At 57.0% G+C, this 25164-nt stretch overlaps 10 protein-coding genes across 10 annotated transcripts; 6 read left to right on the top strand and 4 right to left on the bottom strand.

Moving 5' to 3' along the window:
- Positions 1 to 1115: 1115 nt before the first annotated feature.
- EX895_005513 (uncharacterized protein) lies at positions 1116 to 2834 on the top strand (the record flags this gene model as incomplete). Its single annotated transcript, XM_029886105.1, has 1 exon — positions 1116 to 2834. The coding sequence occupies one exon, from the start codon at positions 1116 to 1118 to the stop codon at positions 2832 to 2834; it is 1719 nt and encodes a 572-aa protein (XP_029737336.1).
- Positions 2835 to 3501: 667 nt separating this feature from the next.
- Positions 3502 to 7092, bottom strand: EX895_005514 (uncharacterized protein; the record flags this gene model as incomplete). Its single annotated transcript, XM_029886106.1, has 1 exon — positions 3502 to 7092. One exon carries the CDS (start codon positions 7090 to 7092, stop codon positions 3502 to 3504), a length of 3591 nt encoding a protein of 1196 aa, XP_029737337.1.
- Positions 7093 to 9750: 2658 nt separating this feature from the next.
- Positions 9751 to 11220, bottom strand: EX895_005515 (uncharacterized protein; the record flags this gene model as incomplete). Its single annotated transcript, XM_029886107.1, has 1 exon — positions 9751 to 11220. One exon carries the CDS (start codon positions 11218 to 11220, stop codon positions 9751 to 9753), a length of 1470 nt encoding a protein of 489 aa, XP_029737338.1.
- Positions 11221 to 12186: 966 nt separating this feature from the next.
- On the top strand, positions 12187 to 12987 carry EX895_005516 (uncharacterized protein; the record flags this gene model as incomplete). The annotated part of the gene is made up of 2 exons (XM_029886108.1): positions 12187 to 12849; positions 12940 to 12987. 2 exons carry the CDS (start codon positions 12187 to 12189, stop codon positions 12985 to 12987), a joined length of 711 nt encoding a protein of 236 aa, XP_029737339.1.
- A 110-nt stretch (positions 12988 to 13097) lies between these two features.
- On the bottom strand, positions 13098 to 14852 carry EX895_005517 (uncharacterized protein; the record flags this gene model as incomplete). Its single annotated transcript, XM_029886109.1, has 1 exon — positions 13098 to 14852. The coding sequence occupies one exon, from the start codon at positions 14850 to 14852 to the stop codon at positions 13098 to 13100; it is 1755 nt and encodes a 584-aa protein (XP_029737340.1).
- Positions 14853 to 15140: 288 nt separating this feature from the next.
- EX895_005518 (uncharacterized protein) lies at positions 15141 to 16262 on the top strand (the record flags this gene model as incomplete). Its single annotated transcript, XM_029886110.1, has 1 exon — positions 15141 to 16262. One exon carries the CDS (start codon positions 15141 to 15143, stop codon positions 16260 to 16262), a length of 1122 nt encoding a protein of 373 aa, XP_029737341.1.
- Positions 16263 to 16395: 133 nt separating this feature from the next.
- EX895_005519 (uncharacterized protein) lies at positions 16396 to 17274 on the bottom strand (the record flags this gene model as incomplete). The annotated part of the gene is made up of 2 exons (XM_029886111.1): positions 16396 to 17106; positions 17194 to 17274. 2 exons carry the CDS (start codon positions 17272 to 17274, stop codon positions 16396 to 16398), a joined length of 792 nt encoding a protein of 263 aa, XP_029737342.1.
- Positions 17275 to 17649: 375 nt separating this feature from the next.
- Positions 17650 to 19131, top strand: EX895_005520 (uncharacterized protein; the record flags this gene model as incomplete). Its single annotated transcript, XM_029886112.1, has 1 exon — positions 17650 to 19131. The coding sequence occupies one exon, from the start codon at positions 17650 to 17652 to the stop codon at positions 19129 to 19131; it is 1482 nt and encodes a 493-aa protein (XP_029737343.1).
- An 894-nt stretch (positions 19132 to 20025) lies between these two features.
- Positions 20026 to 22569, top strand: EX895_005521 (uncharacterized protein; the record flags this gene model as incomplete). Its single annotated transcript, XM_029886113.1, has 1 exon — positions 20026 to 22569. One exon carries the CDS (start codon positions 20026 to 20028, stop codon positions 22567 to 22569), a length of 2544 nt encoding a protein of 847 aa, XP_029737344.1.
- A 1068-nt stretch (positions 22570 to 23637) lies between these two features.
- On the top strand, positions 23638 to 24701 carry EX895_005522 (uncharacterized protein; the record flags this gene model as incomplete). The annotated part of the gene is made up of 2 exons (XM_029886114.1): positions 23638 to 23661; positions 23751 to 24701. The coding sequence occupies 2 exons, from the start codon at positions 23638 to 23640 to the stop codon at positions 24699 to 24701; spliced, it is 975 nt and encodes a 324-aa protein (XP_029737345.1).
- Positions 24702 to 25164: the final 463 nt, after the last annotated feature.

The raw sequence follows: 25164 nt of genomic DNA on the forward strand, positions 1-25164 counted from the left end.
ACCCTTCTCCCGATGCCATATAAAAAGAGAGAGAGAGAAAGAGAGAGAGCGAGAGGTTTAACCGCGGCGCCAAGCACAGTTGTCGCTCTGACGAGGTTCGGAAACTTTTCAGACGGAGCTAGAACAGCGATTTTCTTTTTCCGTTTATTTGACAGCTGAGCCAAGAACAACAGAAATAAGGGACGAGCACCGTTACGTCCGCACCCACCAGCGGCCAGCCACCATCGGTCTACCCCGCCGGCGTTCCGTTGGTCACGCCATCGCAAACCCAAGATGTGCTCCTCGGTAACGAGTTCGATATGAACCTCACGCGCACCTTACAGAAGTGTCGACTCTGGCTGACTGGGCAAGTGATTCAGGAACGTCTTTGTCAACGGGCTGCGTGGCAGCACAGCGGTCCGGAATCGGTCAAGCGCCGTAGTCGCGCGCAGATCTACTGTACCGACTCGCAGGCACCAGCTTGACCACACACCACAGGGTTAAAAAAAAAAAAGATCGGCGTCCGAAACTGGGAATTTTCCTTTTCATTTCATTTCTTTTTCGTACTGTACACACTGTACTGTGTACAGTACAGTACCTTTTCGGTGCAGGAAAAAGTTTTGTGCCCGTCGAATAACGCCTCGTAAGGAAACACTGGTGCTTCATTGGACCGAAATGTCGTGATTGCCGTCACCTGCATAGCAAGCAGTTGTCTCTCGGATCATTCGCTTATTCGCTGACACCCTGTCCACTCTTGAAATTTCATGCGCAGAATGGCGCCATGGTGCGAAGTTTTCGAGACGATGGTTCTAGACAAGTTTTTTTCTTTCAGGCAGGACTGGCTCTTGTTCGAATCATGTGCCTGCCCGCACAACGATTGCCATGTGGTGCTTGTGCTAGACTGGTATTCCGTGATCCCAGGTGTCTCGTCTAGCCACTCGTGGGTGGGTTCTGATTGACTCGCCCCTCCGGCATCAAGTCGTCGTTGCGCACGACCCTTATAACCCAGTCCGATTCTCGACTGTTCCTTCCTACATCTCTCTCCACCTTTACCCCCTTACCCTTCTCCTCACCCCAAAATTAAACTCTCTCCAAGGATCTGTCACCCTGTGTCAGGAGGAGAGACCGCGCCAACCATGTCGTCCGCAAAGCAGTCGTTCGATGGCGATGCCATCGCCTCGGTCTCCAAGGCCTACCCCGTTGTTGCCAATGCCGCAGCCCCCGGTTCGGAAGACGAGGCGTCCAAGACCGCCTCCGTCAACGATGACGCCAAGTCTCAGCGCAACACCAAGTCGCCCTTCGAGGTGCCTGTGGGCGAAGCGGGCGTGGGTGCCGTCTCTCGTAAACTCAGCAGCCGTCACATCCAGATGATCGGTATTGGCGGTGGTATTGGAACTGGTCTGTTCGTCGGCTCGGGTATCGCCCTGGCCAATGCTGGTCCTGTCGGTGTCTTGCTGGCGTACATCATCACCGGTATGATGATCTTTGGTGTCATGGAGGGTCTCGCAGAGATGTCCTCCTACCTGCCCGTCAGTGGTTCCTTCATGCACTTTGCCAGTCGTTTTGTCGACCCTTCGCTCGGAATGGCGCTTGGCTGGAACTACTGGTGGTGCTACGCCATCGGCTGGGCCTCGGAGCTGTCGGCGGCTTCTGCTGTCATCGGATACTGGAACGCCGACATCAACATCGCCGCCTGGATTTCCATCATGATGGTCGTCGGTGCCCTGCTCAACTTTGCCGGTGTCAACATCTACGGCGAGTCCGAGGTGGTCACTTCCACCATCAAGCTTCTCGCTTTCGTCGTCCTGATCATCTTCGGTCTGGTCATCGACCTCGGTGGAGGCCCCAAGCACGACCGTCTCGGGTTCCGCTACTGGAAGGAGCCTGGTGCATTCAACCAGTTCAACGGCATCGGCGGTGCTGAAGGACGCTTCCTCGGTTTCTTCAGTGCGTTCCTGCAGAGTGCCTTCACCTACGTAGGCACGGAAACCGTCGTTCTCGCTGCTGCTGAGGCCAAGAACCCGTCGACGCAGATCCCCAAGGCTGCCCGACGAGTGCTCTACCGTATCCTGTTCTTCTACATCCTCGGTATCGCCATCATGGGCCTCATCGTGCCCTACAACGACCCTGGTCTCAAGAGCGACGGCTCGTACACCGGTGCGTCGCCCTGGATCATCGCCATGACCAACGCGGGTGTGACGGTACTTCCGCATATCTTCAACGCCGTGGTCCTGATCAGCGCCTTCTCCGCCGGATCCTCGTACGTCTACGTCTCGAGCCGAACGCTGTACGCCTTGTCGCTGGATCGTCAGGCGCCCGCTGTGTTCCGACGCGTCGACAGGCGCGGGATTCCGTATGTGGCCGTGGGGGGCTCGTGGCTCGTCGGCGCGCTCTCGTACCTGGGCATCAGCTCCGGCGGTGGTACGGTCTTCTCGTGGCTCTCGGCGCTGTCGGCGGTGGCGGGTCTGTTTGCATGGGCCACGTGCTGCTATGCCTACCTGCGCTTCAGGAAGGCATACACGCTGCAGGGCTACGACCACTCGGCACTCCCCTACCGCGCCCGCCTCCAGCCCTACGCCAGCTGGTTCAGCATCATCATGTGCGCCATTGTCATCTTCTTCTCCGGCTGGAAGGTTTTCTTGAAAGGCAACTTCACCGCCTCGGGCTTCCTCACCAACTACCTGGGCATCCCCGTCTTCTTCGTCCCCTGGATCGGCTGGAAGCTCTGGCACAAGACCAAGGTCGTCAAGCTCGCCGAGGTCGACCTCGACAGCGGCAGGCTCAGGAAGGAGGACGAGCCGCTCGAGATCGTGCCCACTACGCCCTGGGGCAAGTTTATCGCTTGGCTCTTCTAGACCCAGACCGGCTTTTTTTGTTCCTGCCAAGGCGTCATTGGCATCGGATACTATCGCATCTGTCCTCTCCTTTGTTATAATGTACTGTACTATGTTCTTTTTGAGAAACGGGTCTGATTGATAGTTACAAGATGCTCGGAGCCGGGTGTGTGTGTGTGACTTGACGCTGCAGAACGGGATTCGATGTGGATGCCCACGGTCCCGCTGGGTCCACCTGTTCCACCACAGGCCGAGGAGTGCAGAAACGCCATGCGCTCGCCAGCCGCTTCCCCCGCCTGATACTGCCCGTGGTGTCACTGCTGACGACAAGGCGAATTCAGGACAACGACCCATCCGGTTCTCCACAAAGCGCTGCCGCGGCATGCAACCCAAGTATGGACCCATCCACGCCCCAACCAACATTACGGTTGCATGGGTGGTCCGTGTCGACCGGGACATCGCTTTCGGCGCACAACGTACAACGATGGTCACGCCGACTAAGGGCAATGTGTCCGCGTGTGTGACTTTGGCCTGAATCTGCACACCGTGTCACGCAACACCACACTCGACCCATGCGGCTGTCATGTCTGAACCACAAGCAAACTGCAACCACACCGACGCCAACACACCCAGAACGATATGCAATTCCGACCGCCGGCCACCTATGCGCCGCTAGGTCAACTTAAAGTTAATCATGATACGAACTAACCCCCGGCACCCCACTAACCTTCCTCCGCCTCCCACCGCCCACCTTCCTCGAAGCAGTGCGATGGATGTACACGCCCTCCTCGGCCTCATCGTCCACCTCTCCCTCCTCGCCATCCACGCCCTGCTCGTCACTCTCCATCCGCGCAGCCCTCAGGTGCGAGCGTGCCGGGGCCACCGCATAGCCGCCACTCAACGCCTCACCGACCGCCGCCGACGAGCTCGAGCCCTGCGGACCGGAAACCCCGTCGGACCAGACGCCAAAGTCGGTGTCGGCGTCCGGTGCCGGCGGCGCAGGCGACGATCCGCGGTCCACCGAGGGTTCATCGCCGAAATGCCTCTGGGTGCTGCTGGGTGAGGCATGGCGGGGACGCGGACCGGACATGAGGCTCGATTTGCGTTTCCTCAACGACAAGATGAGCGGTTCGGCCTTGGACAGTGCTCTCGCCCGAATCCTCGCCGCGGCCGTGTTGTTCGGGCTGCCCGCCTCTGCCGCGCGATCATCGCCACGCAGAGGAGCGCCGAGAGCCGACGTGGTCGCAGGCGCCATCCCCGTCGCATTCGCCTCCAAGTCATCAGGCGCCGTCACATCCTCCCCACCTTCCTCCAGCCTCTGGCTCGGAATCGGCAGCCACAGCTCAGGCAGGATCCCCGTGATGGCCGGGTGCCCGTACCTCCTCCTGCCCGTGTTGAGCACACCTGGGTAGTAACCCGCCCCCGGCGGCTCGCGGTAGTCGGTCTTGGTATCGCGCTGCGCGACAAATAGCGTGTCGTCCTGCTCGTCGTGACTGTACCGCGCCAGAGCAAGCTTGGTAAACTCCGGATCGATCTTGTGCGACGGATCGAGCGAGAGCAGCTGCTTGCTCCGACTCCCACTCGGCGTCATGCTTCCAGACCGCACACCACTGCTACCGCCATTCGCCGCTGCAGACACAGCAGACGGATCCGTACTCACCACGCCCTCCCCACCGGCCACCTCAGCCCTTGCCAGCGCCGGCGGCCCATTCTGTGCCAACTCGGCCACACCTGGATCCACCTCCCTCTCCTTCAACACCTCCACCACACTGCTGAGGTTGACGTGGTGCGTCAGCGGACCGAACGTCGTCTCCAAGTGCCCATTGAACCAAAACGTAAACACGATCAGCGGCAGCAACCCGGAACTCATCCACAACTCCTTCCGGACGCTGAACAGCGAAAACTGGAAGATATGGAACAGCACCAGTGCCCAGATGCACCTCGACGCCGAAATCGGCCACGCCTGCCCCTGCGACTCGTACGGTTTGTAGAACACGTAGAGCAGCTTGTACTTGTTGACCACGTAGGCGATGCCAAAGTAGATGGCGCCAAAGATGACGATCAGCGGCGAGACGATCGAGTACAAAATGCAGAGCGTGAAGATGAGGAGTGCTTGCGGGTACACGTTGCCCATCGCCAGCGTCGGGGGCGCGTTCAGTTCGGCAAACTCGCGAGGTGTGCGTGTCAGGAACAGCCGGTAGAATCCACGCAGGATCAGCGTAGGCAGTTGGAGCAACTGCAGCGGTTGCAATGCGATACCCTGCAGGATAACGTAGGATAGCGAAAAGAAGCGGGCCCTGGGCAGCGAGGCAGCCAACTTGTCAATGACGCGCATCGGATTCTCGGCAAGCTCCTGCAGCACACCCCACGCCGTCGTAGCGACCAGAAAGATGAACACGACCGAAACCATAAGAAAGAGATAGTACTTTTTGAGCAAACTATACTCGACCAGGCTCCTCGCCTTCAATCCTTGCAGGTACGACGAGTACTCGAGCACGAGTGGCAGCAACGCGTTGAAGCCAATGACCACCAAAGATGGCAAATTGTTCTGCACCAACGCCCTCAGCCTCTGATCCGTGCCAAGCAGCCTATCGAGCCAAGGCGCGTACTTTTTGATCGCGCCCGGCGAGACGAAACTCGCCAGAAACACCAGAGGCGGGACGTAGAAGACGAGCACAGCAATCATAAAGATGGAAACAAGCACCTGTCGCACCCTGCGGTCGTTGTTGGAGAGGTCGATGTTGGACCAGATGATATCCCTGGGCTCTTGCGCCATCGAGGTTGCACAGTAGGCTGGCATGGGATAGTGCACCGTCTGAGAGGCAATTTGGGCACTGGCGGCGCTTTCAAAGGTGACGAAACCCACGTTGCCACCGGGGAAGCGACCAACCTTGCGCCGGCGTCGCACTGCACGATCGACCGCGTTGAACTGGCGCGTAAGCTCGTCGATGCCATCGACTTTTTCGCTGAATGGGTTCCACCACTGCTTGCGTAGCGTCGGACGTGGACGGTGTGTGCGAATCGTGTCTGCTCCGTTGAAAACGTGGTTGTACTCGGTGCCACCAAGGAGTCGAGTGTTTTCCTGGTCGTCTCTCGAGTCACGCTGCGTGCGATCGTCATCGACACTGATCCTCACCAGATCATCAGTGACACTTGAAGACGGAATATCCTCGTGGTTGGCACCTGCAGCAAGGAGCATAATCTTTTCGGGGTCGTACCCCTCGGCATCAGTCGGGTTGCCCAGCCATTGCACCCAGGTCTTTTCGAGCTGCTGCAACGCCTTGGATCGCTGGTTGAGCAGACGCGAGAGGCCTTCGGTTTTGCGCACGACAGCCGTGGATTCGACGGGCATGTCCATGTTCTCAAAGTACTCTGCCAGCGCCTTTTCGTCGCGCAGATGGACGGGGAGATCGCGGATCTCAACCGTGCGCGCCGGGATGGACTCTAGGATCTCGAGGATGTAGAGCTGGCGCGAGCGGACGAAACGCTGGTAGTTGACCCAGATGGCGCGCATGGCAAGCAGCGTGACGAGGTAGGCGGAGAGGAGATGTGTGGCGTGGTAAAGCTGTGCCTGTGCCGGCTTGGCAGGCAGCGGCAACTGCGGCAAGGGCTCCTGCGGAGGATCGTGTTTCTTCCTCAGTGAGCTAGCCAGGAGCTGGGTCCAGACGCCAGTGACGGTATCGCGGATAGCATTTGGATCGGTAGCATTATCCCTGTCCTCTGCCGGGCTTACGCCGTCAAGAACGCCGTTCTGCCAGTAGTTGACAGGCATGAGCACAAGGATGCTCCAGCAACTTAGACTGAAGAACAGCCAGAAGCCCATCTTGAGGAAGCTAAGCAGGATGGCCGCGTCAAGGCCGACAGTCTGGAGGATGCGCATCTCTTCGGTCTTGAGCGTAGGCATGATCCAGCCGAAGTAGCCCGAGTCGTGACCGTCGTCAAGTGGGGAGAAGCCCTTGAGCTTGGTGCGCGGTGCAAAGAGCGCAGCATTGCGACGACGGACGATGACAAAGATGAAGAAGGAAACGACACCGATGAAGATTGAGAGCGAGAGCTGCTGCGAGAACCAGGGACCTTCGAACGCCCGCTGGTTGGGAAGTGGAATGGCGGGATTGTCTCCAGAGCCGTTGTTGCCATCGCCACCAGATACGTCATTTTGCCAGCCGATGCCGGTGTTGAAGAAGGTCGCTGCGGTGGTCGAAGTGGCTACAGCTGCTGCAGTCGCACCTGAGCGGGTATATGTGTAGAGATCGAAGGGGACCTGCGGTGCGTCGGTCATGGTGTCGTTCGTAATTGGGCCTGATGTTTTCAAGCAGTGCGTCGATATCGGAAGGAGGCTCTCGAGCACCGAGAGGTTTTCAAGGTGAAGTCATGTACGGTGTCCGCCCTCTCGTAAGAGCGATGAACAAAAGACGGCAAGGGGGGGATGATGAATGGTTGGAAGAGAAGAACAGGGGCAGCAGGCACAGCAACTGAAATTCAATCCTCATCACCTCCACACACACGCACGCTCGTTCGCACGCACCTTGGACACAGAAGCAGCGCCAGAAATCCGTGCAATCAGTTAATGCACAAGCCCGTCACAGCCCCAATTACCGCCCAGCTTCGTAAGCATCTAAGCCTGCACAACGTCGCTTCCAAGTCACACCTTGATAGCAGAAAGCAGATTCAGCGTGCGAGCAGAGCTTACAAAACTTGTAATCCACGCTATGAGGCCCGGGGTGCATCGCCCAAGCAAGGTGTTGTGCTGTACCAAACTCGAATGATCTTCTACGCAGGTCGACCGCCAAATTTTAAGCTCCGAACGCAACGAAGTTCTCTCCTGCTGAAATTCAACCAAACGTGTGCTTTATCTATTGATACGGACGCAAGTCAGGCACGTGAGGACGCTTTGGTGGAGTGGTTAACACGTATCCCTGCTATCTTCCGGATAAGCAATTCGTGTCTGCGAATGTTAGGATATCCTCTCTGAGGGCGTGAGTTCGAATCTCACAGGCGTCGCGCAAAATCGATTTTTTTGCTGCTTTTTTTGCAACGAGGAGGAAGCTATGACCCTCAGGATGCCAGATCTGCTTTTTGTTTGAGGGGTGAGTTAGCAGGATGTCGAACTAATGCTGTTTGATGTTGTAAGAGCGAAGGAGAGGGAGATGGTGGGAGTGCAGCAGCGAACAGTGCGCGGTGGTGGTCGTGGTTGTGGGGTGCAGGGCAGCGCTCGGACCTTCATTTCGCGGCCACTTCTTCTTAGCTCATTTCCGCTTCTCGTTGCTCTGAAAACGGACTATGCTTGAGAGTGTGTGTGCGGTCGAAGCTATGGCTCTGGTTGCTTCCATTCCCAAGCTCTTGATCGCAAATTATCGCAACAAGACGAGATTCAAGACGTCGGGTCTCTGTGGGTGCTTGTCCGCCCTCTAATTTGGGAACAGAGGCGGAACAGCCCTACACTATAGTCCCACACCGGCATTGAGTCAAGTTGGGGCCAGCGTCGTGTTGGATGCAGCCTGGCATGCAACGGTAAATAGCCTGACTATAGACGTACAAGAGCTACCTAGCTGACCATCGAAGCTGAGCAAGCGGCCAAGGCTGTCGACAGCAGCAGGAGGGCGGAAAAAAGTCAGATTGTTAGGTTTCCATCTAGGGTGGAGGTTCGAACAGACGAGCAGTTTTTGGACTGTGCCTTGTTCAGCTGAGCTTTTTGTTTGACTGCGACCATCATCTCACCTCTGCACCGGAGAACCTTGTCCCTCTCGCATCTCTGTCCCTTGAACGGTGACACGGCGGCACGTGGAGAATCACTCGAGCCTATCGAAGCTCTAGTCTTGCTTCGTAGCCGACCAACGCTGGGGATCTCCCGCTTGCGGGCAGCTAGGGCCACGATGAAGGCCTACAAAGGAATGCTCCTCACATGGTAAGCCCCAACCACCACCTAATACACGCATCCACCGTGTGCACATACTCACCACCACCTTCGTTGTACGTTTTATGTAACGGGTCGGCGCCATCTCAGCGATGCAGCAGTGAAGCAGCTGATCCTGTCGCTCGATGAACGCAATCGATTCATCATTATGGATCTAGACGAGACGCATCTGCTCATCTCGCCGGATCGCATCGACTGGTTGCGTGCCGAACTCGAGGTTGAGGTATGTCTCTCAACCGCCGCCTTGTTGACTTCGATTACTCCTTCCCCCGCCTTCCCCTGCCGCGAGACTGCTGTACTGACGACGCGATCGATTTGCTCCGCTCACTGGTGATCTACAGCTCGAAAAGAATACGTACACCCTCGAAGCTTGATGCCTCCCGACTAGCTGCATCGCCCTTCAAAATTGACCGGCTCACATCTGCAAGCCAAGCCATTGCTCCGAAAGCAACATGCACCATCGCAACTTGTACGATTATACCCATCTGCGTCAAAGCTCAGTCATTTGCGATCAATACTAAATGCAACCTTCACCGTGATCTTCAGCACATTCAAACCACAAACATCAGCAGCAACTAGGGTAGCGTGGGAGGGGAGGGGGGAATATTGTATTGAAGTAGGAGGTTGATGAGTATAGGGACGGTGTAGAGGCGGAGAGGAGGCGGAGTGATGGCTAGGTAGTCGTGGACGAGATGATTATGGGCGGAGCAATGGATGACAAGGAAGTGTGCTGTTGGAGATGAACGTGACGAGGTGGTTGGGGCGATAAACGCGATTGCTGCGATGCGATGGCCGACAAAACGCAGCACAAACATCGAGCTCGAATATGCGCACGAAACGGTGTCAGAGATGAGAGTGTAGGGGAGACAGACGAGCGCGCAGGTTGCATCGCTCGCTTGTGAGAAGAGTTGCTCGAGTGCAAGAGAAGGTAAAGGGCAAGAGGCGCATTTGATTTTAATAATGCTGCCTGCAGGGATGACAATGGGCAATGCCGACACCTGACCGGAAAGCATCGGCAAGAGTCTACTGCGCAGGCACACCGCCGTGACCCTGCGGCCCACCTCGACCTCCTCCACCGCGCTGTCCTCCGCCTCCGCCGCCACGATGCCTGTGAGGCACGGTATTGCTAAAGTTCTGGTTCTGCGGGATGGCAGCGGCGTGCATAGCCTGCTGGCCTGGTGGAATCACGGGCCTGCCCTCCTGCCTGTTGCCGTTCTGGCTCTTGCCCTCAGCCTCCTGGATGAGCGAAGGCGCGACGTACAACCTCTTGTCAATGTTACTTGGGATGGGCTGGATCTCGGTTCCAAGCTCCTGCTCGATGCGGTAAAGATTGAAGCGGTCCTCGTACGTGATGAGGTTGATAGCGAGACCAAGGTGACCAAATCGACCCGAACGACCGATTCGGTGGAGGTATGTCTCGGCGTTCTTGGGGAAGTCAAAGTTGATGACGACGTTGACGGCCTGGATATCGATACCTCGCGTCAGCAGATCCGAGCAGACCAAGTTACGGCAGGCACCGTTGCGGAAGTCGTGGAAAACCCTGTTTCGATGCGCCTGGAGCATCTTTGCGTGAGAGTAGAAGCAGCTGTAACCGAGCTCGGTGATCTTCTTGGCGAGCAACTCGACACGGTTGGTGGAGTTACAAAAGATGATGGACTGGTTGATCTGGAGCTTGGAGAAGAGCGTGTTGAGACAATGCACTTTTTGGCGCTCCTCGACGAATGCGTAGTACTGCGTGACACCGCGTAACGTGAGCTCATCCATGAGGTTGATCTCGTAGGGCTTGACCATGTTGCGATCCTTAAAGTCCTTGACGATGAGCGGGAAGGTGGCCGAGAAGAGCATGACTTGCCTCTCCTTGGGGAGGAAGCTGAGGAGCTGTTCCATGACGGGAGTGAATTCGGGCGACAAGAGCTTGTCGGCTTCGTCCATGACGAAAGTAGTACATTGGCTGAGGTCGGCAACGCCCTTACCGGCCAAGTCGAGAATACGACCGGGGGTGCCAACGAGCATGTGGACAGTCTGACCGAGGCGGAGGATGTCGTCGCGCAGGGTAGTTCCACCGGTAGTGACCATGACTTCGACGCCGAGATGCTTTCCGAGTGTCTTTGCGACCTGACTTGTCTGAAGTGCCAATTCACGCGTGGGGACGAGGAGGACAGCCTGGATCTTGTTCTTCTTGGTGTTGAGCTTTTCGAGCGAGGGGATGACGTAGGCGGCGGTCTTTCCGGTACCGTTCTTGGCACGCGCGAGAATGTCGCGGCCAGTGAGTGCGATGGGGATGGCCTCTTCTTGAATGGGAGAGGGGCGTTCAAAGCCGGCTTCAAAGATGCCCATGAGGAGTTCGCGTTTGAGAAAGTAGTCTTCGAACTCGTTGCCCTTTGTATTGAGGACATCCTCGGTTTGGGGACGTTCGTCCTTGGAGAGTTTAGCAGTGATTTGCTGCTTCCAGGCGACTTCGGACTGGCCTGGTGCTGGACCTGACGCTGACATTGTTGTGTGCAGTATGAGGTGGTGGGTATGAGGCTTCGGAATGCGTGTGGTTGGAGTAGAAGACCTTTGATGGTACGAGGAGAACGACGTTCCAGAGACTACTTTCGGGCTGTACGGCCGTTGACTAGGATAATACACAGCTGTTGAAGGAGCTTGTGTTGATGCAAGTGCGAGGAAACCTAACGTGCACAGTTATTTGTAGGCAGTGTAGGCGAGTCGAGTCTGGCGATGCAGGAAGAGCTTTCGGTCGACGTTGATAGGTGAAGCCTTGCTAAAGAGGTAGGAGAAGCAAAGGGCAATGAAGAGCGCGGTACAGTCGCAGAGAAGCCTGATAGAAAGCGGCGTAGGCTAGTGTGCTGAAAGCAGATAGTCGATCCGAGGATGGCGACTGGGGTCAGTGAATGGGAAGATGTTGAGCGAGATGCAGCTTTGAATAGCCTGAGTAGTTGCTGATTACAGATCGTTATGCTTTGTTGGCACACGGCTATGATTGCAAGAGCTGCGCACAAGGTTGATTGAGGGCCGGGGGGGGGGGGGGGGTGGCGGTGGATGTGGTGGTGGTTGAAGACGAGCGACAACGACAACGACGGGTTGGAATTGGCGATGAGCGGATCGACACATTTCCTTTTGCTGTGCTGTTCTGCTGTTTTGCTGCTGCGTTTTGGCTCTTTGGCCCGCGCGCCGCCCTTTGTGAAAGGAACCGGACCAAGTGCCAAAAATTGAGTAACAATTCAAGATCGCACTCTGCTGCCTCTTTTCTTTCGCCTCTCCAGGCGATCCGAGTTGCGATCAATCTGGAGAAAAGTTGGCTTTGTCACGGCCGAGACGCTTCTTCAGAGCCATTCTTCTCAGCTCAGTCTCGACTCCACTTTGGCTCGAACATGAATGCTAAATTGAGATTCCTCTTCTCTTCCTCCTCATCATCACCATCATACCAACCGCTCGTCTGGCTAGGATCCCTTCATCATGCCCGCTGCCGTCACTGCAAGATATGCGGCTGTTTCTGCTGGCGCTTCGTCGTCTCGCATCGCTCTCGCTCAGCCAGCACTGGCACGTTCCACCGGTCGTGCTTTCTCGACCACTCCTCTGGCCAGCAGCATCAACAGCAACCGCGGCCATAGCCCTTTCAAGCCAACAGCTCCAGCCTTCTTCTCCGCCAGCTCCTCGGCTTCATCTTCCACACCTTCGGCATCAACCACTGCAACCACCAACCACCTCAGCTGGGACAAGTACCTCCAACTGCGCAAGTCACGTCGTCTAGCCGGCATGGTCACCACCATCCCCACCACCTTGCTCGCAGGCGCTGCTGCTGGATCCTACTTTCTCACGCTCGAAATCGATCCTAGCAACACCATTGCTGGTCTCGATCCCATCTACATCAACGCCGGCCTCACGCTCGCCTGCACTGGTCTTGGCTGGCTTACCGGCCCTACCGTAGGCACCTCGATCTGGGGCCTGCTCCATCGCAAGAACGCTACCCAGATTGCGCAGAAAGATCACGACTTTTATGAGCATATCAAGCGCAACCGTGTCGACCCTACGCGTCAGTCGGTGCAGAACCCTGTGCCGGACTACTATGGCGAAAAGATCGGAAGCATCAAGCAGTACCGACAGTGGCTTAGAGACCAGGTGAGTTGCAGCTCAATGGTGATTGCTTCGCATGCTTTCACTTCGTTCGTATTGTACTGACCCCCAATGATGACTTTTGCTATGATGCAGGCCGCCTTCCGACGCAAAGCAGCACACGGACTCGAACAAGATGCATGAATATAGCTCTATCATCAATGCAAGGCGTCAATCCGAAGCACCATTTTCATACCAACCACACTCTTCAGCCATCGTTATGAGTGAAGCTTTCTGTTGCCATTTGCGACAGTCTAGATGCGACCCTTGTTATCTGGCTTGACCCTCCCCTCTTCAAACAGATGTGTGGGACGGAACGGCCACTTCTCAAACATGCGTGCCAAGCAGGCCCACTGCACGTTGGTCAGATCGCCCACGATTTCTTCTGGCAGGATCACCTCTTCCTCTCGGATCAGACCCTTTTCGACTTGTGCTGGGCTCGTCATCTTGAGTACGTTCTGCCCACCAGGCGCTACGTGTGTGAGTGCGTCGCCGACGGGCTTTGTTCGCAGAATAAAGAGATTGCGGGTGATGAATTCAAACGCTTCAATCTCCTTTGCCTTCACCAGCGGCTTCTTTTTAGGCGTGACGGTCATCATGACCATGCCCGTTCGCGTGAGGCCGGTCGAGGGGTTGCTGTTGGGGATGAGCGAGGTGCCCGAGACCGTGACGCGCGGGCCGACGCTCATGGTGGGCGGGAAGAAGTGGTGCGTGTGCGGCGCCAACTCGTGTGCATACTTGTGCACCTGGATGTCGGCGAGACACTGGACCGTCGTGCCCAGCTTACCTCGCGAGATCTTGTCCCCCGCTTCAGCGAGACACCGCCTGGCTAGCGATTCTCCACACACAAACCCGAGCTGCACTCGTCCGTGTCGGAACAGCCAGATACGGCTGGCAATGGCCGTGATGATCTGCGCGAACAGCTGCTCGCCGTACACTGTGTTGGGCAGCTGCGCGAAAAACACCATGGGCGAAAGCTTCTGCCAGCTCGCATCCGAGTGGTCTGGTGGCACGAAGCTGTTGGTAGTAAAATCCACCATCTGACCATCCGAAGTGGTGACACGATTGTTGAGATGAGCCAGCTTGCCGGAAGATACGAGCTCGTTGTACGTCTCCCACAAGTAAGCCGACGACTTGAGAATGTCAAGCCTGTCGCTCGCGCCCGGCTGCCTTTGCTCGAGCACATTTCGCAGGTCTTCGAGCTTCTTGACATAGCAGGGTGTGTCTTCGAGTGCGATCACTTTCTCCACTTGGTCCATCGCGAGAAGCTCGGTGGCGAATGTGCCAGGCCCTGGATAGCCTTCGATCATGGTGACCTTTTCGCCGTTGCGTTCTGGATCCGTGATGCCGAGATGCGGAATGATATCACGGATGGTGGAGCGGTTGCTGACAAAGTATCGATAGCTGGTCTTGTGCTGCTTCGAGACAGGGAAGGCATTCTTCCATTCGTCTCTGGGAGGCAAGTGGTCGTACGCCATGTGCGAAAGCAGATTCTCCATCACTTGCGCACTGAGCGGCTCGTCTGCTTGCGCCTGTGCCAACGCAAGAGCAGCGAGTCGGCTCTGCTTCCTTGCTTCCCTTCCCGGATCGTCCGGCTTGAGTTTGGGTCGCCCCCGCCGTGTTGGAGGCTTTTCTTCTCTTCCTTGCTTTATGTCGCGTTCTGCATTGGCAGCAGCAGTCCCGCCAAGGGCCCTCCTCGTCCTCTTCTGGCTGCGAATGGGCACGCCAAAGGCGGTTTTAGCTAGACGCGCTGCCTCGATCTCTTCCTTTGTTCGACGTTTGCGCCTGGGCTTTTTCGCCTTCACTTCGGCCTGACTCGCATTTTCTGTAGTCGCGCTTGCATCTGTTGCGGCTCTTGAAGATGAGGCCACTAACAAGACGGTTGTGCTCGTGCGAAAGGTTCTCGATGAAGATCCGACCTGAGGGCACAGAACGGCTGTGCGTCTCAAGGCCCCGAGTGTGGCAGCATTTCGGAGGCTGGAGGTAACTTGGGCGATAGAAGCACCCATTGGCCTCGCTATTGATGCCATGCTGCTGTGACCCTGCTGCACTGATGCAAGCGAGTGCTGTGGTGGTGAAGAGATTGTTCTGGTTGCGAAGAAAGTGAGCTTTGTCTGACATTTCTTCATCAATTTCTCCACTTTTTTGTGGTTGGAAAATCAAAGCCCGAAGAAAAAAGGAAATATGATCATAATTCCGGAAGACGGGCAAGAGTGTTGCGAACCCTGTTTGGCTGCTTGAAAGGCAACTCAGCCTTTGCTCTTCCTCCATCTCGAACCCAAAGGACAACCGCCACCATGTCGTCCTCACTCAGCGAGATGGACGACTCATTCCGGATTCTCGCTATCCCTACTACGGCGACCGAGGCCGAGATCAAAAAGGCCTACCGCAAGCTCTCCTTGCGCTACCACCCAGACAAGGCTGGCAAGGATGTCGACCCGGTCCAAGCTGCAACTCGATTCCACGAGATCAATCTTGCCTACGAGACGCTCATGGACCCTGCAGCACGAGCGCGAGCCGTACAAAGCAATGCCGAAGATTCCGCCAAGAGGGAACGACAAGAACAGTACGAAGGCAGACGCCGTCAGATGGCAGAGGAGCTTGAACGTAGCGAGAAGGAGGCGCTACAAAAGCGTCAAGATGCTGACAGGCAGGCGAGGGAGCGTATCGCCAAGATCGCCGAGCTTCAGGCAGAGTCGAGACGGTTGGTCAAGCGCAAACAGGACGAGATCGAGGCCAAGGCAAAGCAAAAACACAAAGCAGTGGCAGACAAGAGAAGAAAGGACGAAGAGCAAGCAAAGGCAGACCAGGAACCAGAACTGCATCCGCTCGACACGACTGTAAGGGTGCAATTTCCTTCTTCGCAACTGGCGCAGCTAACAGGTCTCGCTGAAGCATCGCTCACTGTGCCTGCCGAACCGCTCTCGACGCCCTTAGCAACGACATTGGCGAAGCAGTTTGGAGAGCTCGAGCATCTGCAGATCCGGCTGCCGTCATCCGGCAAGAAACTCAAAAGGGAGCTCATGGCATTGGCAACGTTCAAGACGCTGAAGGATGCGTGGCAGGCGGTAGAGACGGGTGGCGAGATGCGCTGTTCCGGCTTGCTCGAGGAATGTTTCATTGGCTGGGCTCAGTATACCAAGGAGAGCGAGACCAAGGAAAAGGTGTACGTCGAGCCCAAAAGGGTAGAATGGTATCGCAACCATGGAATCAAAAGATCCAGCGATATCGGTCGTGTTCGTCCCACCACCTCGAAGTTGACCCGAGAACCCATCGCAGGGTGTAAGACTAGCAACGCCGAGCCACTGTCAGCCACGACGACAAGCGTCTACTCGAAAGCATACGAAGAGCGAACGCTGCAGCGACTAATGGATGCTGCGAAGCAGTCGACTCTCGGCCGGGCTCAGCCGACCCAATAATGGCCGTACTACTGCAACATGTACACTATCTATACCTGTATTATCAGCTTAGACTCTCATATACCCCACAATTAGCAAAGTCTTTGAAACGCATGCGACACTTCTATATTTCACTCGGATGCGTGTCCGCAGATCAGCGACGTTTGAGTGCAGCAAAGCGTTCTTCTAGCGAGTCGTACTCTTCCTTGTCGGTCTTCCTGCGCGGTGGAGCTGATTCCTGCTGTTTTGCATCGTTGGTTGCTCCATCCACCTTGGAATTCGTCGTCGTCGACCTGACCGTCTCCTTTTCGGCCACCTTGTCCTTTCCCGCCTCGTCGTTCGACCCCTTCTCCTCTTCTCCCACCTGCTCCTCCACCTGCTCTTCGTCTTGCTCCACCTTGGTCTCTGGCAAGTGAGGCGATGAGAACGGAACATCATATGCCTTGCAGATCTCAAAGATGTACAGGTCGACGAGCTTGGGATCAGGTGCGTCGACGACGAGCTTGTTCATCACGCGCTCGGGTACGCACGAGTCCTTGTTTTCCATGACGTCCTGTGCAAATTCCCGGCCGAATTTGGCCATCAGCATCTCGCGAAGAACGTGCAGCTCTTTCAACTCGGTCCGAGGGGCAGCATGGATGATTGAGGTGAGCGCAGGAAGGATGCTGATGTCTGGGTCGCGCGTGGGCATGTCCAGGAGCGCGAAGCGGGCGAGTAGCGTCTCGGAGTATAGCTCCATCAGCTCTAGGAGTTCGAGATGGATGTCTTCCGAGATAATGCCCTCGGTCTTGATGCGGGCTGTTTCTAGTTTGCCCTTTTCAACTAGTGCCGAGATGTCTCGGCGTGCTTGTTTCGCCATGGCTTCCTGCAGAAGTTGCATCGAGGGAGTGTGTCAGAGCCTGTACTGGAACGGACTGCGAATGTCGAGTATAGCTGCTGCTGTGGAACGCACCTTTTTCTCCTGGAGCATCTTGCATCGTTGGATGGTCAACTTCAGCTGCACCTTTGTGCGGGCCCCATTGTAGGGCACCATAGTATATCAGAAGAATGCGAGTTTTCGAGGGATTCAGTTGATGGGGACGGTGATGAGGACCACGGTTGCGAATGTGGAGAGGGCAGTCGAGCTGCCCAAAGCGTCGCCGCACAATTGACCGAGCCAGGATCGCAAACCCGATTTCACACCAAAAGGCCGATTCGATAGACGCGTCAACGCCAATTTACTCGTTGAACAGACTCAGAGAGACGCGCGCGTTGGAATAATTGCTACGAATGCAACACTTGCCTGCTTGCTTCTTGTGCAGACTCAGCCTTTCTCTCTCCTTCCTCTTTCTCCCTAGCTCTCTATTGCTTGCCTCTTCTCGCGACTGTATCCATCGAACTCTTCTCTTTCAATCGGATCACTTGCAAGATGGCTTCCGCTGCTGTCATGGCATCTTCTTCGGCGCTACCTGCCGCACGTCCTCCACCGCCGGATATGGACCTGGACGATGACCTTCCCGACAACGCCTTTACTTCGATCGACGAGAGAGCCATCGAGGTGCGCGACTCGTCCGACCCCATGTCGATGCTCAGCTTCTATCGTCGTCTCTTCCCGTGGAAGCAGCTCTTCTCCTGGCTCAATCACGATCTGCCCCATATGGCTGCCACCAAATGCTTCACCCACCGCGAGTTTGCCTTTACGCTGCAGAACGAGGCGTACCTTCGCTACAACTCGTTCTCCACCGCTGAAGAGCTAAAGAAGGAGGTCTGCCGTCTCAACCCGGCGCGTTTCGAGATCGGTCCTGTCTACACCGCCAAGCCCAAGGACCGAAAGACGGTGCAAAAGGCGTCGTTCAAGCCGGTGCAGCGCGAGCTCGTGTTCGATATCGACATGACCGACTACGACGAGGTGCGAACGTGCTGTTCGGGTAAAGGTATCTGCAAGCGCTGCTGGGCGTTCATTGCCGTGGCGGTGCAGGTGCTCGACGAGGCACTGAGGCAAGACTTTGGGTTCAACCATCTACTCTGGGTCTACTCGGGTCGTCGTGGTATCCACTGCTGGATCTCGGATAAGGAGGCCTTCCAATTAGCCGACGATGCGCGCAAAGCCATCGTTGGCTGGCTCGAGGTGATCAAGGGCGGCGCCAACCAAGTGAAGAAGGTCGATGCTGGCTGGATGGGCAGTGCTGGCGGCAGATCCCTGCATCCGAGCTTGCGACGCGCCATCGGAGGAGAGGGCAGCGAGAGTGGACCTCTCAAGCTCGCCTTTGTCGACACGGTGCTCAAGGATCAAGACTGCTTCCGCTCCGCCGACCAATGGAACGTGCTGCTCCAGCTTCTCCCCTCGTCCGAGACGGAAGCCATCGAGAAGCTGCGCTCCAAATGGGAACGGTCCTCGAACCGATCCAGTCTGGACAAATGGCAGGACGTCATGGAATGTGCCCAGCGAGCGGGCGAGTACAAGAGCGAGCGCATCTGGCGTCCCTGTCTCGAAGACATTATCCTCCAGTACACGTATCCACGCATCGACGCCGAGGTGTCCAAGCACCTCAATCACTTGCTCAAGTCGCCCTTTGTCGTTCACCCGGCCACGGGCAGGGTGTGTGTTCCGCTCGAGCCTTCCAAGGTGTTTGACTTTGACCCGGAAGATGGCTGCCCCACGGTAGCGCAGCTGCTCCGCGAGCTCAACGCGTACGAGGCGACACACAAGAGTGCTTCGCCAGCGGTCAAGAGCAACTACAAGAACGAAGTCGCAGCAGGGTCCAACGACGGCGCCACGGTCAAGCAGGATTGGGAAAAGACGAGCCTGCGTCCCTTTGTGCAGCTGTTCGAAAAGCACTGCAACGCCATCTCCAAAGAGACGCGCGCAGCGAGGAGGGCGCAGCAGCAACTGAACGCTACCGACTTTTAAGACTCGCCCCACCCTCGCTAAAGATGGCTGACGGCCCATCTTCTATACCCTGCTCTCTACGCTCAGTTTCGTGTCTCTTCATGTATCCAAATTCTTCCGCACCTTCCCTCATTGCATATGACTTCATGTCTTCCCACGCGCAACAAGGCTCAAGCGGAAGAGGCCGTTTTTGATTTTGAGCTTAGTCTGAGAAGATCCCAAAATTAAGCTATTGTATCAAGTTGCTGCGCGTCCGCTTGCTGCGCCAAAACGCGCTGGACCACAGACCAACTCCACTCGAGCTCTACCCTTCTTTTTTTTTGGTGACCAAAGGGACTTCATCCAACACTCCCACTTCCCACCCAACCATCATCTCCATCCTTACTTCCCACCCACCTTCCGCTTTTCTTTCGCCGTCTCCGCAGCTTGACGTCCATTCTCTTGAGTCCGCTGTTCGAGTCGCCCATGCAGGAGAGCTCGAAAGCATCACATACGATGACCTCATCCGACATTGACCCGCACCCACCCGCACCCACACCTGCTCAGTTGACCTGAGTGTTCAATTTCTCTCAAGCCGAACAAAGCAGAGCTCGAACACGACATCAAAAGAGAGCCTCCCGCTGGACGCAAGCTCTGCTTCGAAACATTCGTTCGCGATCCGCACAGAGTCGCTGGCATCGCGGCCGCGCACTGTGTGCCAACAGCCTCATCCGTCCGCAAAGCTCACAAGGCTCTGCACGCTTGCCCGATTTCTTTCACTTGTTCACACGACATCATATTTGCGGAGTGTCCCTTGCCATCTGACACAGCTGCCACACCGGCTCAGCCTCTCCGCAGGAGGCGTATCACCATTTCTTCCTTTGATACAACCCACGCCAGCGTCGCAGCATCGCTCGGGCTCGCACTTCTCCCATCATGCTATCACCACGAGAAGTGGCCGAAGACGAGTCCATCTTCCGCCCCGACGGGTTTATCAAGTTCCCCCGTTCCGATGGCGACCCGACCTACGGGCCACCCAACACTGCCATCCCATCTAAAAGTGACGCCGAAGTAAATTACTATCATGTCTTCAAGCGCGAAGAAAGAAGGCATGACACTTGGCGGGCAGCGCTCGGCGAACAACTGGCCCAGTACTTTAAGCTCGACACACTCTCCCGCGGCAAGGCCAAATGGAAGTTATACGATTTCCCGGAGCATTACTTCTTCACAGAGCAGCGCAAAGGCCCGGCATACGATCCGCGCACTGACCCATACCTCTTCGGCAGCAACGCCCATCGCTTCCGATCCACCAAGGAAGCGCTTGACCACTTTGTCTGGCTCCTGCTCGACCCAGAAATGAACGCGGCAAACTGTCGCTGCAAGTACTGCCACAAGGGGCCACGTGCTTCCACAGGCGGCGACGCCACACCCAAAAAAGCGGCTGGCGTCAAGCGCAAGGGAGAGCATGTAAGCGCATCCAGCGCTGCTCAGGTGAGCCGTCGCAGAAAGTCGCAAAACGCGGACGGCACCGAGGTGCAAGCTCTCACGTCGATCGCGGTGCGCGGCGTCGACATGAAGCGACTTGTGCCAGGCGACACGATCGCGTCGGTCCCTCAACGAGATCAGGAAATGATGCACCAGCTCAAACGTGGCGAAAAGGAGCGCTTCCGCGTCGGGGAGCTGGTCTGGTGCGTACTCGACCAGCCTGTCGTCGATCCCACCGAGTCGACAAGGCAGATTGCGTCGTGGCCAGCCGTGATCCTCGACCCTGCGATCGAGTTTACCACGATGCTCGGGTACGCCCCCGACGACGATGACGAAAAGACGAGTCTTGAAATGGTGTCAGCGCCCAGGAGACTGGCCGAGTCACCACCTGTGCTCGGAAGTGCAGATTCCATCAAGCAGTCAATGGCGTACCAGATCACGTTCTTTGGCACCATGGAGAAGGTCCGAGTGCCCGAAACCTCTTTGATACCTTATTTAGTCGGGTCCATTCCCGAAGAAATCATCGAGAGCAGCATGGGCACGCACGAGGATCACGCCTGGCTTTTCAGAGACCACGAGTACCCGCATCTCAACCTGGCGAGGCAGCCCGATCTCAGCCCACCCAACTATACCCAGGCGATCGTGGCGCTCGGTTTCGCCATCGAGGCAGCGGCGGTGCTGCGCAACCTATACAATCTGACGGATGCCTATTCAGGGTCGGACACCCCGCAGGGGGTTCTGCGCGATTTGGGCGCGAGAGTGAACGTGGGCAATGGAGACGGCCAGCCTGCTCCCGGTATGCGCTACTTTCAAGGCATGTATTTCGGGCTGGAGCGCATCTGGGTAGGCGACGTGGTGCGCCTCAAGCTGTCGAAAAGTGACATTAAGAAGCTTCAGCAGCAGCTCAACGCGATGCTGGTGGCCGACACGCAGTCGGGCGCACCGGATGCGGTGGCAATCATTCTCGACGAAGACAGTTCGTATGTGCTGCAGCTAGCGGCCATTTACGAGGATCCTCGAGCGCCCAAAACGGTGCGTGTAGCGGGCGAGATCTACCAAATCATGCCGCAGGCCAAGTACGATGCGGTCAAGGCCGATATTGAAGCAAGCGTCAAGCGACTCGAGGGGGATGACAGTCTGGACGCGGCAGCGCGTCAGGAAGAGGCCAGGCAGTTGCAGGCGAGACTACCGCAGCCGAGCGTGCTGCACGGCAAGCCGGGATTCCCACCGATGCCACCGCTTCCGGCTGGATTTGTGATGGTCTCGCTCAGTGATCGGCTACAGACACGCATCCCGCGCGAGACGACGCTGACCATTGGACACATGGCGGGCAGGATCTATCCTTCGCTGGGAATGCATTCGGACGGGCCACGTGTAGCCGAGCAGATCAAGCAGACGCCTGCGGACAAGAAGGTGGCAGCGGACGAGGACTCGCATGTGGAACTGAGGGCGCGGCTGAGTGTGGCGGGTCTGCTGTCGGGCTGTGTCAAGGCGATGCGGGGCAGCAGCGTGGCTACGTGGACGCGCACAGCGAGCTTCAAAGGTGCGCTGGCAGTAGCACGAGCGAAACTCAAGACCGTACTCCTAGGTGAAATTGGTGACTCGGAAGAGGAGGCAGAGGAGAAGGTGGGCGCCTCGCCGGTTAAGGCTCCGGCCAAGAAGAAGATGAAAACAGCAACTGCTGTTACAGCGGGTACCGAGATGCCGAGCAAGGCTGGCACAGGTGCAGCAGCAGACGCGAAGTCTCGAAACGGCGCCGAGACGGTGAACGGGGCAGCGATGCAATCACAGGCGTCTTCAGGAGCGCAACACTCGACAGCGACAGCGCCAGCAGCCGCAGTGGCAGTCACACGGGATGCGGGAATGACTCCCAGCTCCGAAGACGACTCGCCCCTCCCTCCTGGTTGGGTTCCACGAAAGTCGAGAAACCTCGGCAGCTACTACTACGTCCACATCGAGACGAAGAAGACGCAGTGGGAGAGGCCTACGGTCTGAAGCGAATCGAGTTCATTCATGTAGTCGTCGCGATGTTGCAGCACCGAAAGCATCTTTCAGCATGTACGCATCTAAGTGAGGCAGTGAAGCAGTGAGGGAGCAAGGCGAGGAGTGAAGTATCGGGCACCTCCTAGCGATCGGGATGGTTGGGTAGGCGGCGGCCGCCAGAGAGTGCCAAAGAACGAGACGAACTTGAATTCTGTTGGCCGCGCCTGGAAAGAAAAGAAAAGGGAAAATGGAAATGAATTACGAGTTGAGTGTGCGACACTTCAGCCAACTCTCATTCTCGAAAAGTCTCAGAGTTGGGTTTTCCTTCTCACCTCGCTCTAACCCACCATCTCACTCTCTCGCCCTGCTTCGTGGAGAGCAGCAACGACTCTTGACGATCATAAATCGCACGCACACGCACACGCACACGCACACGCCTGATTCAGCTTCAGCTTCAGCTTCAGGGAACAGGGCGCCGAGCTCAGCCAGGGAGCGATCAAAGAAAGAAGGCTTGTCGTGAACAGCATCGGTAGGCAAGCACCGCCTTACGATTGCGTGGTACGACTCGCATCGGCACATCGCCAGGATTGCTGCACATACGAGGCTTGGCTTCAATTTCTGCAATTCAGTCATCGGTTCCTACGCCACGACGTTTTGCCAACCATCCCGCGAGGTTCAGATCCAACACAGGCAACTGGACGTTTCTTTAGAGGTCGATAGCAACATCTGCTTTGCTCAAGCATCTACTTCATCTCTCTTCGCCTCGCACGCACAGGAAGCGTCTGGCTACCGGACTCAAACACACGCGCGAGATATACCCAGAAGCACTAAACGCCTCTAAAGCTCCCACAGGAACACGCTCGCAGCTCCCGGAATAACACCAAGCAGCACTCACATCGACGCATTCCCGCAGCAGTACATCATCTGATCTCGTAACACACACCAGCATCGGCCTCTCATCAGCACTTGAATTTGGCAAAAGCGCACCACGAATCGGCTACCACAAACCAGGATTCTCTCGTCGACGTTTTACCTCTCGAGATCGCAGCGTAGCTTGCTCCGCCAAGAAAACTGTATACTATGACTTCGACACCTGCTCAGAAGGTACGTTTCTATGCTATTTCTCGCTCAGCTCCATTGGCCTTCCATACTGACACTCTCGCTTCCGTATTTCTGCACGCTCAACTGCGCAGTCGGTCCCGCTCACATGCTCAGGCCACACACGGCCGGTCGTGCACCTGGAGTTCTCAGAACTCCAAGACGACGGCACCTACTCGCTGCTCTCTTCATGCAAGGATGGCAACCCGATGCTGCGCGACTGGCTCGGCGACTGGGTGGGCACCTTCCTAGGCCACAAGGGTGCCGTGTGGTGCGGCAAGCTCTCCGGTGGCGATGCGTCGATTGCCGTGACAGGCTCGGCGGACTTCAGCGCCAAAGTGTGGGACACATTCACGGGCGACTGCCTACACACGTTCCCGCACAACCACATTGTGCGCACTGTGGCGATCAACGCGAGCGGCAGCAAGGTCGTCACCGCAGGGCACGAGAAGAAGCTGCGACTGTTTGACTTGCAGCGTCCGGATGCCGAGGCTGAGTATTTCACTGCGGCGGGGAGCGGGTTCGCGCACGAGGGAGTGATCAAGAGCAGTGTGTGGCACCGCGGTGGGGCCGAGGTGGAGAACATGATCGTGTCAGCGGGGGAGGACAAGGCGATCCGGTGGTGGGACACGCGCACACTCGCCGTGGTGCAGGAGATGCGGTTCGACGAGCCGATAACGTCGATGGAGCGCTCGGCGGGCGTGTTTGGCGAGCTGCTCACTGTGACGAGCGGCAAGGACGTTTACTTTATCGATGCCGCCACGCGCACCGTCCGCAAAAAGCACACGCTCAGCGTCCCCGTCAGCTCGGCGAGCTTGCACCCGACGCTGGCAGACCGCTTCGTCGCCGGCTCGAGCGCCGACGGCTGGGTCCGCATCTACGACTACGACTCGGCGCACGAGCGCGAACTGCACAAGGGCCACCACGGTCCAGCACACGCGGTGAGCTACAGCCCGGACGGAGAGCTCGCCGCCAGTGGCAGCGAGGACGGCACCATCCGGCTGTGGCAGACGTGGCCAAGCAAGAAGTATGGCTTGTGGACGTGAAAGAGTCGGCTGCAAGAGCGGGGTTGCGGACGGTGCAGCGACGAGGAGCGAGGCTGCCTTTGTATTGTACATATCATGCAAAACGAGCGTAACCTAAACTTGAGTGGCTGCGAACATGACCGCATCGGCTTTCCTCCCCTTTGTATGCACACGAGGAGCGACGGGCTGACTTGGGTGTGTGGTGTGCGGCCGACTCTCACAGCGCACCGCTGATGGAGGATGTTAGCTTCGGGGGCTTGCCCGCTCAGCCATGTTGTGAGAGCGCGACACGGCTGACATGGGTTTTGTGCGCTTCACCTTCCTGCTCCCCCGCGCCTGTGCCTGCGCGTTGCGTCCACTCATACTCACACCCACACACCCACACGCTCACACGCGCACACGCAGCATGGCCTTGAGCAAAAGCTTGCGTGTTTCCACTGCACCACGCCTTAGATTACAGAGCCGTACGTCTAGAGCCAGACGA

The sequence above is a fragment of the Sporisorium graminicola genome, chromosome SGRAM_7, assembly GCF_005498985.1.
Source record: "Sporisorium graminicola strain CBS 10092 chromosome SGRAM_7, whole genome shotgun sequence".
Classification (NCBI taxonomy): domain Eukaryota; kingdom Fungi; phylum Basidiomycota; class Ustilaginomycetes; order Ustilaginales; family Ustilaginaceae; genus Sporisorium; species Sporisorium graminicola.